This window comes from Thamnophis elegans, chromosome 2, assembly GCF_009769535.1.
Source record: "Thamnophis elegans isolate rThaEle1 chromosome 2, rThaEle1.pri, whole genome shotgun sequence".
Taxonomy (NCBI): Eukaryota; Metazoa; Chordata; class Lepidosauria; order Squamata; family Colubridae; genus Thamnophis; species Thamnophis elegans.
Genome location: NC_045542.1, coordinates 50,256,693 through 50,277,958, shown reverse-complemented (window position 1 = coordinate 50,277,958; position 21,266 = coordinate 50,256,693). Strand labels below are relative to the sequence as shown.

The 21,266-nt window shown below is 36.1% G+C and overlaps 1 protein-coding gene across 3 annotated transcripts; it reads left to right on the top strand.

Moving 5' to 3' along the window:
- Positions 1–2,808: 2,808 nt before the first annotated feature.
- Positions 2,809–21,016, top strand: LUC7L3 (LUC7 like 3 pre-mRNA splicing factor). 3 transcript variants are annotated; one of them, XM_032209242.1, is made up of 11 exons: positions 2,809–3,048; positions 6,802–6,868; positions 7,954–7,993; positions 8,188–8,332; positions 8,751–8,828; positions 8,916–9,020; positions 10,755–10,916; positions 13,209–13,486; positions 13,681–13,841; positions 18,759–18,899; positions 19,004–21,016. In XM_032209242.1, the coding sequence occupies exons 1-11, from the start codon at positions 2,950–2,952 to the stop codon at positions 19,183–19,185; spliced, it is 1,458 nt and encodes a 485-aa protein (XP_032065133.1). In that variant the 5' UTR covers positions 2,809–2,949; the 3' UTR covers positions 19,186–21,016. The 3 variants fall into 3 exon arrangements, with proteins under 3 accessions (XP_032065133.1, XP_032065132.1, XP_032065131.1); XM_032209241.1 differs by having other exon boundaries at positions 2,810–3,048; positions 18,759–18,952; positions 20,534–21,016; XM_032209240.1 differs by having other exon boundaries at positions 2,810–3,048; positions 8,167–8,332; positions 18,759–18,952; positions 20,534–21,016.
- The last annotated feature ends 250 nt before the right edge of the window (positions 21,017–21,266 follow it).

The following is a 21,266-nucleotide window of genomic DNA, read 5'->3' as shown; positions in this document are numbered from 1 at the left end:
CTTCCGTTTTCTCTGGGGGACTCTATTAAATGAGACAACAGCGACCTGCACACTTCGTTCCCACCAGTCGTCCGATGCGTAGACCGTCGACACGCAGCAAAAAGGAAAAGGGGGAAAAAGGAAAGGAAATAGTTTCATTCTCCATTGGAAAAACCGAATGATTGTTTGAAAAATATCCACTTTGCCACAATCAATCCTGTATATTATTGACAAAGGAGCTTCTGCAATTATGCATTTGTGCTTTTACTGAGACAGTAAATTGCTCGGCAGCTTCCATTTGATCTTTCACGAAGTGCTTCGAGCAGTCTTAAATTGATACCGGGCAGGCTGAAATGTAAAACAGACTGAATAAAATAACAGAAAACCACCTTTTTTGAAACAGTGTGGTAATCTTAAAAGTCCGTTTCTACCAACCTACGGTATATATGTAGTGGGTCTTTTCGGGATTGTTTCCAATGCAACCAATAGAAGGAAGCTGCAGCTCACAAAAATGTATCCTTTTGTTAGTCTAAAAGAGTGCCACCGTGTTTCTTTGGACTTTTGCAAGCAGCACAATTTAGAATTCCCATCTTTATATAGATCTCTTAATGTTTGTGTTAATTGTAGATATTCCAATCTAATTTTAAATAGGTATCCAAAGTTAGCATTTTGTGCATTCGGTTTTTGGTTTTTCAGAAAAGGATCACCCAGTTTTATTGCCATTGTAAGCCCAGGGCAGAGTAGGTAATTTTACTGTGTTAAAAACCTTTTCAAGGAATTATGAGAAAAAAGTCCCAGAAGTACAGGTGACTGACATATAATGATTAATTTTAGTCTTTTGGTACAATATTTAACACAGTGTTTCCCAAACCTGGATAAATTACCCAAAATTGTGAACTTTGGGTAATTTATCACACTTTTGAGTAATTTACTCAGGTTTGGGAAACACTGTGTTAAATGTTGTACCAGAAGACTACAATTAATCATTATATGTCAGTCACTTGTACCCTTGGGACTTCTTTCCCATAATTTCTTGAAAAGGTTATTAACACACACTAAAATTACCTTTCTTTTCTTTGGATTATAACACATAATCAATTATTCAATCACAACACAGGAATTTAAATAATGACTGTGATAATGGTTTTGGTTAATGAAGGAAAGTTTGAGAAGCACTAATCTAGCATTTACTGTATATTGAAGATGCAGTTTTTATACTGTAGAAAGTTATCACCCAGCCCTCTCCCAGAAAAATGAAATATCCTAGGAAATATTGAAAAGGCAGAATATTTCTCTGGGATGTGAAAAGGAAGAAACATGTTTTAAAAGACAGAATAGCTCTCTGTAGCTTCCTGCCCATCCCCACTTTGTCAATGGGCCATTAAGAACGCCAAGGTAGTCCACTTCACATAATAAAGAGCTCTCCCCTTCAATTCCAGGGGATGGGATTAAGGCATGATAATATTGGCCCTTTACCCAACTCGCCACATGGCATCTAAGAACTCAACCAAACCTGGATTCAAAACGCAGCCTAGAGAGTTGCCCCTGCATGGCCACATGGGAGTCTGACAACCAATCAGAATACAAGCTCAAGATCAGAGGCATAAAAGAGAGGGCATAAAACCAGGGACTTTCAGCATCTCAGTCCTTCCTTCTCTTTTTCTCCACCAACATTGAAGCATGTGAATCACCTTTTCTGTTCAGGACTCGAGCCATGTGGTCCTGTCCACCAATAAACCACCTTTCCAAGCAGCCTCCATGTCTCCAATGTCTTTTTCCCCACTTGGAGCCGAACCCAGAAGGACATTTCTTTCATCAATACCATTCCCGAGCAATACAGGAACAGGCAAGGAAGCATTTTCTTGGCCAAGTACATGGATGGGTATTTAAATATTTGAAAAGTATTTTCCCTATTACAGAAAATTAAGTGTGCTTATTACCATGTTTACTCAAAAGTAAATTCTATAGAATTCAGTGTCACTAACATCATGGTATTAAGGACTTATAGCCTGCATCTGTAATGTACATCTCTGAGACAATTTCTAGCAGTTCCAAACCAAAAACAAAATGCAAATTTTATTTTCTTCTTAATAAGGGAAAACACAAGACAAAGGACTCAAAAATGGAAGGCAATGAAATCTATAACACTGTAAAGAATCATGAGCAAGTCAGGGCAAGTACACAATTCTGTAGGGTCATTAATTTTAGGACTTAAAAAAACTGAATGTAAGTTAATAGTTAATAAATATGTTCAGATTTTGACATACAATTATTTTCAAACTTTTGCTTTACTATTTATGAGGTGGTGATGCTAATTATATGTCTTCTTATTTTGAACTCTGCTGGATTAAACCTTGGTGATTTTATGGGGCGAATTATTTCTAATGTTTTATGTGACTCAATGTAGGATTTTTCTATAACGATTTGAAGAACGCGCAATACAAAAGGACGAAAGTTACACTGTATTTTTCAAGAACCTGGTAAAGTTTTGAAATGGGAGATTTGATTGTTCTAAATAATCCCAAATCCACAAATATATTGTAGGCGGGTGGTAAAGAAGGGTATGACTAATCAGCATTAAAAGCTTGTTTGCAATATTTAAACTGCTTGCTGGGCAATCTGCGTTACAAGATTCCGCAGAGAACTTGTTTGGGCAAATCTGTGGTATGGCAAATAGCTGCCGGTTTCTTCTTGCCCTGAAAAGGGGAAGGGAAAGTAACAGAAGACCGGCCGCGCCTCTTCCATAGCGACGCGGACGGCCTTTCAGACGTCTCGCGAGGCCTTGACGACAAGCCAGCCGCCGGGGGGCGATTATGCGAGGGAAGCGCAGTGCATTGTGGGAAACACCCGGGCTCGACGGCGCCGCCATTTTGTCTCTGTCACTCTCGGAGCGGCGCGGCTGCAGCGTTTTTATAAGGCAGTGGGAGTAGTCGAGACGGTAATAATTGGGTCGGCGGCGGACAGGGCACCATGATTTCGGCAGCCCAGCTTTTGGACGAGCTTATGGGCCGGGACAGAAACCTCGCCCCAGATGAAAAGCGCAGTAACGTGCGGTGGGACCATGAAAGCGTGAGTGTTGCTGGGGTTGGGCCTCCTGTCCTCTCAGGCCCTCCTTGTTCGCAGCCGTTTTCGCGGGTTTCGGGTTTGAGGAGCAGAAAACGCGTCATAGTCCGAAGTTTGCCGGGGGGGGGGAGCCTAAGCTAGGAGAAACGAGGAGCCGCCGGACCCTGAGAAGTGTGGCGTGGAAGAAGGCGATATCGCGGGTGGGAGGGCGGTTAGGCCTCTCGATGGGAAAAAGAGGGTAATGGGTGGGAAAACTCGAAAGCGGGGGCTGTGCAAAACGTCGTGGCCCTGAAGATGGAGGACAAGCCAGGCCACGAGGCCCGTCGTGCACCGTGTTTTAAATCCCTGTAGATTGAATTATTGTACTTAGTCGCCTAAGAACGTGGGTGGGGGTGGAGAAAGAGTAGGTGCGCGCGGGAAAGGGAGCGAAGGGTTTTGAAGCCTGCGAGTCAGAGTTTTCAACCCTAACCCTTTTTCTTCTATTCAGGAGGGAATGTTATTTCACAGCCGTAAATAAATCTTTTTATACTTTTGCGTGAATGTGCGCCACATTTCTAGTTCAGAGCAGAACTAGTTTGCAGAAAGCACGAAGGTCATGAAATCGTAAAGCATTGAAGAGGGTTAAAGCGGGGGAGGAGGAAAATTATTATAACTAAGTTTAAAAAGTAAAGATAAAAAGGTAATCAAACAAGACCAGAATTTCAAAGACTCACATTAAAGAGTCTTTAGAGCATTTTCCTCTATCATTATGCCACTGTGAGGTTACCCCAGAAAATGCTCAGATGACTAAAATGTTTTGAATTTGAGATGTTCATAAGATTATAGCCTGCCATGGATCAAATATATTGGTTCCTTAAGATAATAGAAAAAACATAGCTTGTTTCACTTCAAAAATAATAACCTATGCATTTATTTCAGCATATATTGAAAAAATGAGGTTCCTTGCCTTGGAGTGATTTATAGTACTAAACATGTATTCAAAGATCAATTCTATTCATTGGGACTTATTTCCAAGCAAGTGTATGGAATCCTAACCTGCATTGTCTCAAATGAACCCAATTTGAAATATGACAGCATTTGCTTTTATTTGTTGCTCAAGAAAGTAGAAATCTTAATGGGCAATGGCTCACATAAACTCTTGTAGTAGCACTTCTCTGATTCAGAGTGCTGATTAAATTAGACTAATTAAATTAGTTAAGTTATCTAAATTGGGTAGTTTTGAAGGAAATGTACATGGTTTTAAGGCTTTTTTAGGCTTCAAACACTACTTTAGACTGGATGAATGGATGGGATTTTTTTGTCTTTTTTTAAATCAGTACCTGGAATTAATTCTTCTAATGCACATTAAATTAAAAAGTCACATTAGGATGTAACTGCTTTACTGTACTACCTATCTCATTATCTTTTTCATCAAGTAAAAGAGAATACTGTGGTGCCTGTTTATTTTAAATCTTAAATGCTATGCTATCTCAAGTTTATCAGTATATCAACAAATAATCAAACCTCTCAAAAATATGGAAATATTACAAACAGCTTGTTCACAGAATTATAGAATTGGATGGGACTTTAGGTCATCTCTGGGAATCTAGATAGGGATGAGAAAACTTCAGTTCAACTAATAATGTGGAGTAACTTTGGTTCTTCCTTGGATTCATGGCTCTGTTCAAAGTGCTGCGGGGGGGGGGCTTCACATACTATACCTTCATGTTGTGTACCAATGTCCCCTTTCCTGGATCAGGAGGCACTGTGCTCAGTCATGCTTTGGTCACCACCTGAGTTGGTTATTGTAATGCATTCCACCTGGGGCTGCCCTCAAAGAACATCCAAGAGTTTGTGTTAGTCCAGAATGAAGTAGCATAGACAATTGTATGTCTTCATTCCCCCCTCCCCCACCTTATACCTTTGCTTCTCAAGCTGCCCTAGCTTCCAGTTTGCTTCTGGGTGCAATTTGAGGTGCTGGCTGTTATCTCTAAAGCCCTAATGGCATAGTACCAGGGTACAGTAGAACCTCGGGTCATGAACGCTTCTGACCACAAATCAGGTGCCAAGCAAAAAATTTGCTAAATGTTTCACTCTGGTGAAGAACACATCCTCGGATGGCGATCAAACACAACTGCAGCAATTTTTCCTGCCACTCAATTTTTTTTGTACACGCATGCGCAGTCAGTCTTGCTTCCGGTCACGACCAAATCGGGTTGCGATCGAAGTCCTGGAACAGATTACGGTCATGACCAGAGTTCTACTGTATTTGAGGGAAGTGCCTCATTTCCATCATTTGTATCTATCCCATTAGGTTGGGCAGGGGAGACATGCTCTGGTCCCATCTACTAGGGAATCCCACAGGATCTAGAACGCAATTCTTTTCCATAGTGGGCCTTGCATTCTGGAACTCCACACTGCTCAAAATTCAGCTGACCCTGACACAGCTCATCATCTTAAAATCCTTGACAATCTTGACTGCTTTCACAGGCATGGGAACTAGGAGAGTGATTGATTCCATGCTACTAGTATTCCAGAACCACTTTGTGTGTCATCTGGAAACTGTATGAGAGGTTTTTTTTAAAAAAATATACAGTACTCTTATAATGTACAGGTATTTTCCCCATGAGCATTTGTTTAGCAACCATTAAAAATTCAGGTAGTTCTCACTTACTATCATAATTGAGCCTGGAATTTAGGTTGTAAGTTGTGATCATTAAGCAAAATGCCCAGGTGACTGCTCTGCTCAATGATTGCAATCTCAGCTCTCCTTATTGCAATTGTTAAGTGACTGTAAATTGTTAATCAGACAACAAAACTGACACTGAAAGGTGAGGAGACAGCTCCCCTCCATGCGCAGAATGGAACTCCAGTGCTGTGTTGGAGTTCCCTCTGTGTACAGAAGTGAAGTCCATCCCAAAATCTAAGCGAGAGTCTCAGCCAAGCAACACTTGCTGTCAAGGAGGTTGAGTGAAACAGTTCTTCCTGAAATCTATGCAGAATTTCCTGCTTCTTTTTCATAACAGACCTTTTTCATCTAGCTTCCAGAAACAAAAGGGAGTCCTTTGAGCAGGCTACAACAGCTTGTGACTCCCTGCTGGCCTCCCCATTGACTTTTTGAAGACGCCAGCAGAGAGATTGCACATGGCAGTCACATGATTACAGGGATCTTGGCAAGCCACTGTAAGTGCATATAAATTGCCAAGTAACAGTCAAAATATTTATTTTGTCATGTTTATGAAATATATATTGGAGGTGGTAACCTTTCCCAGAGCTGTATGCAACAAAATTTCATTTTAATGTATGCCAATTAGTGCACATTTAAGGCAGTGATGGGTTGTAGGCTGTATGCCCCCTGGTACAGGAGCACCGGGTACCATTCCAGTACAATGCTCCACAGACCTCACCCACCCGCCCAAGCTCCTTACCTGTCTTTTAAAGCCTTTGGCGCTTCCGCACATGTGCATGGCGCGTACAGCACTTCTGCAACGTTCCGCTGAGCATCTTGGAGGTGTCGCTGGCAGGTACGACCTGCGCACTTCCATGTGGATGGCGCTGGGCCCATTCAAAATGTACCAGTTGGAACGGGATCCGGAACCCACCACTGATTTAAAGTGACAATACAGTTATTCTAAGTATTCTAATAGTGTCTTCTTAGAAATGAGAGTAGTTCTCAGTTCAAAAGGGGAGGGTTGTGGCACTGATACATTGTTGATATTTTTATTTGAGTAAATTTAATATTGGCAAAAAAATAATTACAATCTTGTACTTATATTTCAGGTTTGTAAATACTACCTTTGTGGATTTTGTCCAGCTGAATTATTCACAAATACTCGTTCTGATTTAGGTGAGTGTATGTTTTCCCTTTATACAGTAATTGGTTTAAAATTTAATGATAGGTATAAATTATCTATCATATTTTAAATGTTACTTTAAAATTGATTAAAACCTAATTATGCAATGTTCTTAATAGATTATATTCTAAGCTTAAAATGTTAAAAGTTCATTTATTTTTAACATGCATATTAGGTTTCAAAACAACAATATGTAGGGTTTTTTTTCAGATACCATTTAGCATTAGCTTTTCAATCTATCACAGCTTTACTCCATGTACACTATGTGCTGATAGATTGCTCTATTCTTTGAATCATGCTTTAGATCCAACAGCCATAAAATTATATCCCAGTCTTAAGATTTGATTCATCAGTATACTAATTCATAATATGAAGATTGCACTAATATACTATTGCACACAGCTGTTTTAATAATTTGGTTGATTAATTTATTTAAGAAGCTATTAGCTATATAATAAATAAAATAGTTACTATAAAATATAATAAATGACAGTATAGTAGTTAGAATCAAGACATTGAAAAATACCTATTTCTGTATACACAACTATAACTTTATATCATTCTCATAATGTTGCAAGAGACTTTATTATAGATAGTCCTCAATTTGCAACAGTTCCTTTATTGACCATTCAAAGTTACAATGGCACTGAAAAAAGAGACTTGAAATCATTTTTAATCCTTACAACGGTTGCAGCATCCCCATGGTCACATAATCAAAATTCAGATACTTGGTGGCTGATTCATATTTATGAGGTTGGCAGTGTCCCGAGGTCATGTGATTGCCTTTTGTGACCTGACAAAATCTATGGGGAAATCATATTCACTTAGTGATTCATTTAACTGTAGCAAGGAAGGTTGTAAAATGGAGCAATTTCACTTAACTGTCTTGCTTAGCAACAGAAATTTTGGACCCAATTGTGGTTATAAGTTGAAGACTACCTGTATTGTTTAAACCAAAAATGTAACATTGCTTAAAGAAAATCTTGTTGAAATTGTGTTGGTTTTTGTTTTGCGCAATATTAATACTTTAATAATAATAATAATAATAATAATAATAATAATAATAATATTTTTTCAGGTCCATGTGAAAAGATTCATGATGAAAACCTAAGAAAACAGTAAGTTTATGTATAATTTTGCTTTAAAAATTTCTAATAGGTATAGCTAAAAAGAATAATTTCAGTACAAAATACCCATTCAATATTAATTGAAATTGAATAGCTCATAGTTTCTTTATGTATCTGCCATGTATTTTGGTTAAACATACACTGTCTTTATTATTAACCTTCAGATACATTTTGGACATTGATAGGTATGAGAAGAGTTCTCGATTCATGAAAGTAGGCTATGAAAGAGAGTTCCTTCGCTATTTACAAAGCTTGCTTGCTGAAGTTGAACGTCGAATTAGAAGAGGCCATGCCCGTTTAGCATTATCTCAAACCCAGCAGTCCTCTGGTGTAAGTATAAAAATGATAAATAATTAACCATTTTGCATTTTTTAATTCACATTTTTTTACATTTAAGGTAGCATTGTTACGTTCAATACAGCACATATAGATTTGCCTGAGGCTATAGCATAATCATGAAAAATAATTTAATTTAGTTAGAAAAATTCATTTTACTTATTACATAGGTAACAGAGTAGCAGATTTACTGCTTTGCATATGACTTCCTTCTAATTGTGTTAAATTTATCAGAAACAGATTAATATGAAAGTTTCCATTAAAATACTTATGCTCATCTAGAATCATTATTCCCAGCACCTCATTTCTGAATAGATATAAATAAATCTATTTTATTTTTATTTAAAATGAGCAGTGCAATAGACATAAAGATCAATAAAGCATTAGATAATGATTACCTTTTTATATTTAGCAAGCAGCAGGACCTACTGGCAAAAATGAAGAAAAAATTCAAGTCTTGACTGATAAAATTGATGTACTTCTGCAACAGGTAGAATTATCTTAAATATATTTTTTAAATAAAAGTAATATATAGGAACCTACATTAAAATTTAAAAGTGTTTTTGCTTTCTAATAGATTGAAGAACTAGGTTCTGAAGGAAAAGTAGAAGAGGCTCAAGGCATGATGAAACTTGTTGAACAGTTAAAAGAAGAGAGAGAACTGCTCAGATCTACAACTTCAGTAAGTAAGAGTCACAAAAACTTTTGCTTTAAGGTTAAAAACCATTATCAGATTAAATCAAATCTTAGCTATTTGGTACAGTTTTTTTCCTCTGTTTTTGTAAAATGTTTCTGTGTGTATTTCATATAAATATTTTTATTCTTCAGAAGTCAGACAATTTTTATATAAGCTCCAGTTAAATAAATTGATATGTATCCTGCAGTGGATGACCATATAAAAGTAATTTAAATTCTGTGACAAGTAATAATTCATAGATAGAATAAAGAAACATAGAATCATTTTCAAGATTTAGTATTTTAAATCCCACTGAACCTACTCAGACTAATGACAAAATTACCTTCCAAAATATTCTGGAATTTTTCTCCAAATTCAAATGGCTTCTTTTTTTACTTGGTTTTCTTCTCAGGCTTAGCCAAGCTTATGTTATTTTTGTTTTTAATATGGAGAGATACAGTCCTCAATTTACAATTGAGCCCAAATTTATGTTGCTGAGCCAGACAGTTACTAAGTGAATTTACCCTGTTTTACGATGTTTCTTGCATTTGTTAAGTGAATCACTGCAGTTGTTAAGTTAGTCATGGTTGTGAAGTGAATCTGGCTTCCCTGTTGACATTTCTTATCAGAAGGTTGCTATAGGGGATCACATGAACCAGAAAACGGTCATAAACATGAATCGGTTGCTCTTTTTGTTGTTGTTCTAATTATTAAATTGTCAAATTTGGAAGAAAGCCAATGAAGTAGAATTCATGGAGATTGCAACTATAGCAGATCAGGTTTTTCACAGCACTAGTACACAAAGCCTATTTTCCCTTCAATTATTGTCTCATAATTGGGTTTTCTGTAGCATCTTTGCAGGAGCCCAGTTTGCTATGGTTGAACTTGGATTATCTCAAATCATAATGGTTTTCACAAAAATCCTAGAGATCCCATCGTTTTCAATGCTATTATTGTGTTTTCTTTCTTCCAAGTGTCTCAGTCTGCTAATTGTTCATCCTCATTATTGCTGATCTTGAATTTAGCTGGTAGAGGTCCTTACAATTTCCCTTTTTGGGGGGAGGGAGGGACATTTTAAGCGTATGGAAAGACTAATGCCTAGCCTTTGGTTACCACAATTTGAAATCCCTGCATTTTAAACTGATACGGTATATACTTATATTGTGAAGATTTATTCTTGAATGAAGAGTCAGTACCTATTGCTATTGTGTGGCTCTTGAAATTAATGCCCTGGTGTTTATGATTTCATGAGACTAAAAATAATATATATTCTATATTGGGCTAAGAACTGCTGGTTTTTTTAAAATTTCCATGTCCTTTACCTCTATTCTTCTGGACATCGTCATCAAATGGTTTATAATATATCTTCAAAAATGTTTTGGAATTGGCTCACATAGCCTAGTAGAATTGAACATGAAGATAACTTCTTCATGTTAAAATACCTGTTGTAAGGGAGAATTATTATGGAATTAAATTTCTTGGGCTTGGGGCCAGCAAGCCACAATAATATGCTGGTCATGTTCTTAGGGAAATTATTTTTAATAACTTCTGATTAAGATTTTTAGTGTAAAATTTTAATTTTGAATTCAAATATCAGTTCATAAATAGGACAACTGTTTTGTTGTAATTTTAGAGGAAATTGAGAATTTTGGAGCACAGAAATGAAAAAAACTGAACTCTATGCTTAACAGGATTTGAAAAGTCTTTGCATTTATTAAAGAATATATCTTTATTTTCCAGACTATTGAAAGTTTTGCAGCCCAGGAAAAGCAAATGGAAGTTTGTGAAGTCTGTGGAGCCTTTTTAATTGTAGGAGATGCACAGTCCAGAGTTGATGATCACTTGATGGGGAAACAGCATATGGGTTATGCTAAAATTAAAGCTACAGTAGAAGAATTAAAAGTATGTTGTGCTATTTTTTCATAGATATATAAAACAGAATGTGTTTATATATATGAATATATGAAACAGAATGTGTTCAGTGAAAATTATGTTTGGACTAGTCACTATTGCTAATATCTAGTATCTCCAGTATATTCAGTAATCCTCAATACCAGTTGGGACTAGAATTTTTATTATTAAGTGATGCATTTGTAAAGTGCATCACTTAGTAATGATAATCTCTGTAGGTCCAGTTGCCTTTGTTAATTGAAACCCACTGTTGTTAGGCAAGGAACTTCCTGTCAGTTTTCTACAACCTAGGTCAGTGAGGAAGCCAGTAGGAAGCTCCAAGTTCCAGTCTCACAGGCAGCTAATTAGCTTCTGCTGGTTGGAGGGGAGAGGATGGGGATCCAGGGGAGGGCCAGGGAGTGTAAGTGGATGTGGCCAGCAAATCACGAGTGCAGAGGGGTTGAGGTAGGATGCCTTGGTGTGGGAGATATAACCGAGCAACCTACAACATTCCCTGCCAGCATCCCTATTGGCTTTCTTGGGAACCCAGCGGGGAAGGTTCTAAATGATTATCATGCCTGGCAACCAGTCATAAGTGCAAATGGATTGCCAGGCACTCAGATTGCAAATCATATTGACTGCGGGGGTGCAAAGATAGCTGAGGACTTGTAATCACCATTCATTTGAAGCCTCAGTCACTGTCTGAATTGTTGTAGGTTGAGGACTATCTGTATGGGAATGCCATTAGAAAAATAGTTTTAGCATACACTATTTTGAATATTGAACCTCAGGTCCTTCTAATAGGTGAATTGGTGTTTCTATATACTGTACTATACATATATTTTTTTTGTTATTTCTACTTTAATCAAATTCCAGAAAAGCTGAAATATCCAGTATTGGAACTGCTTTGAAATTTTGAACGTAATAATGAATTGTACCCTGCATAAGTTGTGAAAACCAGTCCATTAGAAATAACTGGGCAGATATATATTTTGGTTCTTCAGAAGTAACTGTTTACTAAAGTAACAACAAAAGTTCACACTATTCTATGAATTTGAGTCCATTTAATCCAAACTATTCCATATAAAATTACAATATTTTTTGGAGTACGAGCACTCCCTTCCCCCCCCCCCCAAAAAAAAAGTGGGTGGAAATGTCTGGGTCTCTTGTATAGCAAATATTGCAGCAGGGGGAGGGGGTTGGTGCAGCACCAATCAGCTGTTCTAGAACAGGCCACAATGGTGAATGTGCAGCGGCACAAACAGGCCATGGCGGCAAATGGGTGGCAGCAGCAAACAGGCCACAGTGGTGTGCGCAAATGGGCCACAGCAAACAGACCAGATGAATACCGGATGGATGCTGGCAGGCAGCGGCAGATTTTTTTTTCTTGTTTTCCTCCCCAAAAACTACTTGCGTCTTATAGTCTGAAAAATACAATATTTTTTATTTCAATACTGTACATGTGAGAGAGAGAGCATCAGTATGTGTGTGAGAGAGATTTTGGACATCTTGCATAGGTAAGTTCCACATAATAGCTTTTTCACATAAAAGGATTATGTGATTAGTTAACAGGATTCCAACATCTTATTTGGTTGACTGACTGCTATATGCAGAGTTTGTAAATAAAACACAATGAGGAACTAAATACTGTATTTTTCGGACTATGCGATTTTCTGAACTATAAGATACATATTAGCTTTAGAGGAGGAAAACAAGAAAAAAAATCTGCCTCTGCTTCTCCCAACATCTATTCCATATTCATCTGGTCTGTTCACCTCTGAAAGGGCAGCGGCGAAAGGGTGGTGGTGGCCATCCCCGCCACCTAGAACAGCTGATCAGCGCCACACCAACCATCCTTCCCCCCCCCCCCCCCCGCAATATTCACTCTAAGACACAGACATTTCCACCCACTTTGGAGTGTGTGTGCGCTTCTTATAGTCTGAAAAATATGGTAATTCTTATTTCTTTTAAGACTTTGATTATGAAATCTAATATCAATCTTAACTCTTATTATCAGAGTTGCAAATCTGATAATGGAATATTCGGGGTTTGTATTTCATATACAATCTTGCACAATGCTAGAATAATGATGGTGATTCTCTGCAAAATAGAAATGTTTTCTTTGTTATATTTAAATTGAAAAAATTTAGCTTTGTAAGCAATATTACATCATTCTATATTTTACCATTCTTTGTATTAGTTTCATTTAAAACCTTTTCAGCTTTTTTAAAATTAAAGATAAATATTGTCAATATATTGTCAAATTTTGTTCTGGTAACATTTTGGGAAAAATTCTTTTTCAAGGAAAAATTAAGAAAAAGAACTGAAGAGCCTGAACGCGATGATCGATTAAAAAAAGAGAAATTAGAACGAGAAGAGCGAGAGAGGGAACGTGAAAGGGAAGAAAAAGAAAGAAAGCGACGACGTGAAGAAGAAGAAAAGGAAAAAGAGAGGGCTCGTGACAGAGAAAGACGAAAAAGAAGTAGATCACGAAGCAGACATTCAAGCAGAACTTCTGACAGGAGAGGTAGTCGGTCAAGGGACCATAAACGGTCAAGAAGCAAGGAGAGAAGACGAAGCAGGTAAACATCTAGGAAGTGGCTAAAAACATTGCAGTGATAGAAAATGAGGACATTACTGATGCCAAATGTTTGGTTGAAAACTGGCCTAAGAAGTAGAATCCAGTTTTCTGATAACTTTCTAAATCCTCTTGAGATGTCAAGCTTTTAAATTATTGTGATAGATATTTAAATACAATTATGTTTTTTATTATTAGAAGTCGGGATCGACGCAGAAGCAGAAGCCATGATAGGTCAGATAGAAAACACAGATCACGCAGCAGAGATAGAAGACGGTCAAAAAGCCGGGATCGTAAATCATACAAGCACAGAAGCAAAAGCAGGGAGCGAGAACAAGAAAGGAAATCCAAGGAAAAAGGTTAGTTCATCTCGATGCTATTAGAATTGGCTGCAGAACTATGCCGTCTCCAGGTGGACAGATTCTCATTTTTTCATAACTTTTTCTGAACTGTTGTAATAAACTCTTAAAACAATTTTAACCTTATTTCTAGCACTGCCATATATTGCAGATTACAAATAGATTAAAATTAAGTTACAGTGTCATATGTTGTAGCTTCTTAGCTAGCCAACAGCTAGCTTTTACATCCTCCCTCAACTTTTATATTCATCAGTATGTATATCTATTTTGTTGAATCTTGTGTTGCTATTTGTCCTCTATATAAATGTTAATAGTACTGAAATCTATTGAGGTATGGTTTTTGTTTTTTTTTTAAAACCTTTTGTATTGGCAAGGGTTTATTTATTGTTGTTCATTTTTTCACACAGATTCATTTTTTTCCAGCACCTCACTTTTTCCATCCTAGTTGATGGCATTCTAAAAAAAATTACAATAAACTAATTGAAGAATCTCTTGTTGGACCTTTATAAAAATTAACAAACATGGTAACTTTCCTTATGGTGAAGACCAACATTTCGTTCATTTCTTGAAGGCACTCTGTTTATACTTTTTCTGAACAAAAAATAACATTAACTGTTGATTTCTCAGAGCATGGTATATATTTTTTTTTAAAAAAAAGTATGACTACTTTTTTTTTTTAAGCTACTTTCTTTTAAAAAGAGGTACTTTCCTTCAACAATGAGCTTGTTGATATTTCTTCCCCAAGGTAGTTCTCTCAGTCTTGAGATTAGGTGTGCTTGCAATTTGCAAGTTTTTATTTTTTCAAAATAATTTAGTAATAGCCTCCTGCTTTGCCATACCTTGATTATATATTCACTGTTAGTCCTGAGCTATTTTGTTCACTGGTCTGCCTTTGGTCATTTGCAATGCAATTCTGCAAATATCTATCTACTAGTAAGCAGACCCCATAGAATAAAATTGGGTAGACTTCCTTTAGTTGTGAGCAGTATTATTTATTGTGTAAATTGCTTTGTAATTGTTACATTAAATGTCTCTGAATGTTGGTTTTTTTCCTGTCATGTGGAATTTTCATCTTCAGGGTTTTTTCCCCCTTCCAATTGGATTAACAGAAATGTAGCAGTTACTTCACTTGATGTAATTCTGGCTTTGCATTACCTTCTGGTTCTGATACGGACTAGGCCAAAAAATTAACTGTTGTGATAATAATATCTTAACAATGGCTATATTCTGATAAAATTGTCCACTATTGGTCTCAAGAATCACTGTATTTTAAATTGGAGTTGCCTATTTATTTGTATTAATCACCATTTTCCAAAGAAATCAATAGCAACATTCTCAAGTCTGTAACAAACCAAAGTACCAGCCACATGTTTATTTGGTAATAGAGCATTATCTGCTCTGCAGAAGACTTTTCATCTAGTACCAATACATTTTTTAAAATTTGTAACAATTGATTCCCTTACTAAAGATACTGGTGAGTTGAAGCAATAAATGAGACTTATGAGAAAGTTCTACTAGTTCTACTTACCGTAGAAATATTTTTAACTGCTTCATTCCCTGTCAAGGGTGATTTTTTTGTTCAGAATTTGCAAGCACTGTTAAGTACTTGTATTTGAACTGTTTCACACTTAATAAAGCAGTTCACAGTATTAATTGAACAAAACATTAGGTATTTAAATAAACTAATAATAGGGTTAAGAAGTATTTCGATTATTTTATTTGTTACTGTAACTAATTGGCTTCCTCTTAAATATGAGTAATGTGACCAACCCTTCTGCATATATGCAACTTCTTCTTACTTCTGTACTTCCAAACATACCCTTGTTTCTAGTTTACGGTTGGGGGGCCATTTCCTAACTGATTTCCTTCCATGTTTTATTGAAGCACTTGCTAGGCTAAGCTGTTAAATGTATGTCCTTATTGCATACTATCTATCTATCTACATACATACATACATACATACATACATACATACACACACACACACACACACACACACACACACACACACATCAGTATATTTTAGTAAAGATTGTGGAAAAATATATAATGAAGATAAAAGAACACAGAAATATTCCATTAGTTTTGAGTAGAAGAAATGAAACACTAAACAAAATTCTCTTTATTGGCTTGTCTCAAAATGTAACTATCATTGTTCCCCACCACCATCCCTGCAATTTGAAATCCTACTTTACTAGAAAAGCTAGTAGAAGCAGAAAAATGAAGTCACATGTAGATAAATATGCATGTTTATCTATTACTAAAACTGTGATGTCTAAATTTTAACTTGGCAAAATAGTGCACCAAGATAATCTCAAAATGGGTGAACTTAGAGAAGGTGTCCAAAATCCAGGACCTATATATGACTCCCATGGAATTGAAATTTTCTAAAACATTTTATGACATAAAATTTATCATAAAGCATTTAGTGACATGCAAAATGTCCCAAAGCATTTCCTGCAGTCAACTCCTGATGTTTAACTGTGCTATACAGTTCAACATGGGTTACTTTCAAGACTGATACATTTGTGAATATGTCCCTGAACTTTTAAGAATTTTTCAAGTACTTTAAGAAGCTCTGCCATTGTTGAAAGCATTGAAAAATCTGGTAAGGAAATAGTTCTGAAATGATGGCCCAAGGGGTCATGAGTTGTCTAGTTATGTGTATATGATTTTTTTTTTAAGTTTGCTTGATTTGGTAATAGGATTTTCATTCCTGTCCCTCAATTTGAATATCTCCAATGAGATAATGGTACTGGTATTTCTCTTACTTCATCAGAGAGCTTTAGAACATATATGTTCTCATAAGTATAAGTTTGTTTCTAAGGAATAATGTGAAAGACACCTAGTCTTTGTAGATACTATTTGAGAAAAGTCATTCAGTCGATGATCTGGAATTCTAAACATCAACCATAGATATTTTAAAAGCACAGTTTTCTTACTCTTCAACCCTGATGTTATTCTTATATTAACCAAAATATCCTTCTCTACTTGTCCAAACTCAAAGCTAAAACAGCTCCAGGAGACTTGTTCTACCCATTTTTGAACAGCTATTGAACACTATTTAATCTACATGATAGACGATAGAATTATTAAACTGGCTGGACAAGACTGCTTTTCCTCAGTGAATCTACATTTGACTGCTAATAAAGCAAAAATGTATCCATTAATACAGTCTACCCCATACAGTTATCATTACAAAACAGACAAGTTTTTAAAAGAGTTTCAATGATAACTGGACTTCTGAGCCTGTTTATCTTCAGGTTTCTATTGCCCTTAGAAAAAGTTTCATATACATTTTTCTTAAGATTTTTGAAAGTTATGTAATAAAGTTGTTTTAAGGTTTTTTTAGCAACAAGAACTGAAGTCATTTTAAGTGGGAGGGATTCCTTTGTGAAACCAGATTGTTCAGTTTTTCTAGAAGTTTCACTCAAAGAATAGTTTTTATTTATCTCCAGATCTTAATTAGTAAATATATCAATTCCAAACAACTGCATATTCCATTTGGCCATTACAAAACCTTTTTCATGCTAGTAGAAAAAGTTGATTAAACAAATTACAGTGTAGTCCAGATATGCCAAATGCATTCTTACAGAACGATTACTTTAATGGGATAATAATTCCATAATAATTTATCTATGAAAACTTTCTTGGGGGTCTGTGTACTGAGCATAGGAATGCAGTTTATAATAAGAAATAGAGCTAAATTTTATTACAATTGTTTAGCAAGGGGTACATGCTTTCTTCTGGCTTTACTAATTTTACTGATGACTTGACAACATTCCGTTGCAAGAGTGCCTCCTATAAGTCCCTGGCATTTTGATAATTGCTTGAAATTGTTTTTTTAAGGACCCTATTGAGTTCATATCTCAGTTCAAATATGTCTGCTGAGCCCTAACTTGTACTTGTTTTGCATGTGAAAATTAGGTACAAATTTGCAAATAAGATGAAAATAGCAAACCTACTTCTGCTTTGAAGGTTACTTTTTTTGCTCCCCACAGTCATGGATTATTAAAATATCAGCCTGATGGTGCAGCCACACAGACTACTTTCTCTCTTCCTGGTGCTCATAGGGAGATACTCCCCAGCTGTTGGTGAGGTGATGGGGCATAGCAAGCAAATAAAGGTAACACAGGTGGGCTGGGCTGTGGAAGATAGTGAAGAGGAAGCAGTCACTAGCAGTTGGGGGCTATACATGAACCTATGGCTACTTTTGGGAAAGCTTGTCACCAAAATTACTGATTATTAAAACAATTAGCATGCATATCTACTTGTTATTGCTCTATAAAAATAATGTTAAACTTAAAACAGTGATATGCATGGCTGATTTAAAAAGCCAGATTGAAAACTTACATCTGTATTTTCCTAAAGGACAGGAAGATTTATCCACATGTTAAGCTTTGCCAAAATGTTTTTGGCATTTCTAACATTTTAGAAATATGGATATTCTGTTCACAGATTATTGGTGTTGTTTCTTAGAAATAAGTCTCAGATAATACTTTGGTCTGAACTACACCTAAGTGATTAAGTGTGGTACTATTTGGTTCCTATATATTTTATGCTAACTACCTTGAAAGTTGACAGTTTCGATTAGATATGTAAGCCCATGATATGTAAGCCCATTAGATATGTAAGCCCATGACTTTGATACAAACTAACAAACAAATCACTGCTCCCTGCAGTGTAACTTAAGCAGTGCTATCTCGCCTCCTTGCTATCCTGTCCACTTTTCCTGAGTTCAGCATTTGTTCTTTCTGAAGGAATGACTCTTAACATTTGCACTACGTTTTTACAGCCAGCTGATATCTCAGCATGTACTTTTGCAACTATAGTTGATGTCTCAGCATATACTTTCACACCAAAAGAAATGTGTGTGATTACTGTGAAGTCCATGGTCAATGTCTTCTTTCATGGCAGAAAAGAGGGGATCTGATGATAAAAAAAGTAGTGTGAAGTCCAGTAGTCGAGAAAAACAGAGTGAAGACACAAGCATGGACTCCAAGGAAGGCGATGCTAAGAATGAGGTCAATGGGACCAGTGAAGACATTAAATCTGAAGGTGACACTCAGTCCAATTAAAACTGATCTGATATGACCTCAGATCAGACAGAGGTAAGTGCATTATTTCAAACTTTGATTAGGGCTTTTTGTTACTGTTAACAGTGCAGCGTAAGTATGTACAGATGAAGATGGATCTAAGACAAGTAAGAAGAGATACTAAAGCAACCTCTGAAGGAAAACACAGTGTAGTCCTGCAAAATCTTTTGAGGTACATTGTTTTGTATCGGCTATTTTGTAGCAGATTCATATCCCCTTTAGCGTGCCTCTTGGGAACCTATTTGTAATTATAGTCACCATAGAATTTAATTATCCTATTTTTATTTTTAGGGGATTTGTTATCTTTTTTAACACTTGATCTGATTTTGTAATTAAGTCCATATTGTGTTCGTGCATCAGAAACATTTGCTTTAATACTTAATATTTGAGGCACATATTGGACTATTTTGTTTTTATATAAACTGCTAGTATTTATTTGTCAAGGATGTTTCTAGTTTTTTTGCTTTGCCTTGCATTCTAATGCAGTTTGTTCTGTAACTCGAGAGCCAGTAGCATTGGATTGATGGAAGTGTAGGGTTTATGAATAATTGCAGCTGACTACCATACCTCACACAGCGTTGGTGTTGTGAGCGGCCCATGAAAAGCCAAATTAAAAATCAAGGATTCAGTCAAACTAAGCAGGTACTCATGCCAGGTACTCCTTTCTCTACCCACATCCATGTTTGAATGCTGTTGCCTGTAATCTTTACGCTTACTGTTGTGTGTTTTATTTACAAAAAGTGAAAAGGAATCTTTGTGAATATTTCGTGAAAATCGTTAACCTGATATTAACTTGATTGGCATTTTCTTTCAACTGTGTGTAGGGATGCACTGCTGCCCAGAATTAGGTATCTTTAAAGAGCATTAAATGCAATAAATACTACCTAATAACCACCTTGTTACATTCAATGCATTTCAAGTCTTTAAGAGGTATGTGTTTATAATTTCCTACTGCGTAGGAGAATTGCCAGGCAGCCATGGCACACAGCAATATATTATTGGCTGATACCAGACTTGGGAGGCAAATGAAATAAAGGCCAATGTCAGGAACACTCAATAGGTATATATAACTGGCAAGAATATTCACATTGCTTTATTAAATGGAATTCAAATATAAATCACCTATTCTCAATTTAGAATTTTTCAGGGTCGTTCCTTTTATAAAGAATAGACCCAAATAAAAGAAGCCCCCAAACATTCACTTCCCTTACAACATTGCTTCAACACATCTTAAGAACTGCTAATCAGTTACAAAGCTGATCTATGCATGTTTACACAGAAGTAAATTCCATTGTGTTTTATGGGCCTTACTCCTAGATAAGCATGGATAGGTTTGTAAAGAAATACAGCCCCTCCAAGCACTGACGTTCAGTCTCTAATCATACTTGCACCTGAATCTCCATGGAATTAGATGAAGCTTCCCAACAGCATTGATTGGTGAATTACGCTATCATTTTATCCTTCTCTGTTACCTAGGGGCTTTAAGTTATGAGATTTTTGAAGGAAGAGAGGGCAGCAGGCAGTAGGAGTGGCAAAACAAAAGTCACCTCTGTTCACATGATCTGACTCTCTCTTCCCAACATTTTTGCATTATAGGACAACCATGTGACAAGTCTGCGAAGAATCCTGAAGATTGCTTAATATGAAGATCTGCTTTAAAATGAGGTGAAAGAAAGCTGTAGTGGCATAGAAAAAAATTAAAGTTCTGTTAGATTGTTTTTTTAATTAAAATAATTCAGGACTGTTATGACATCTCAAAATACAAAGAAGTTAATAAGCAAGCTACTGAAAATTTAAGTATTTTTATCATTTTTTCCTATAAGACTTTTAAGATGATAAAGCAACATAACCTGAACACAAGGCTTGCTCAGTGTTTAATTGCGAGTTTTCATTCTTGAAATACAAAAGTAAATGTTTAGTATTTGTGTGATTGAGATTAAAACAAATCCCATTTTTACAGGCAAGCTATATATATATATATATAGCTTCATGATATATTCTAATGGAAATAAAGTATCTGAGTTTCTGTTACACGTTTGATTGTCATTGAGTGTTTAATATTAAATAGATTTCTTTTCACGTAAGTGTGTTCTAGTTTATTCTTCTCTATTCCCTACCCTCTGATTAGGAGATGTTAAGATTTTTCTCAGAACTATTCAAAGGAATATTTTTTTTAAAGATCTTACATAAAACCATCCCTCATGAAAAAAAATTACAATTAACAGCCATTAGTTAAAAATGGAAAAGTAAAATTATATACCAATAAAGCTCAGAGTTGAAATGTGGAGTCTTTGGTGTTTCTGAGCTTGGTTATTTTCTTGCAGACATT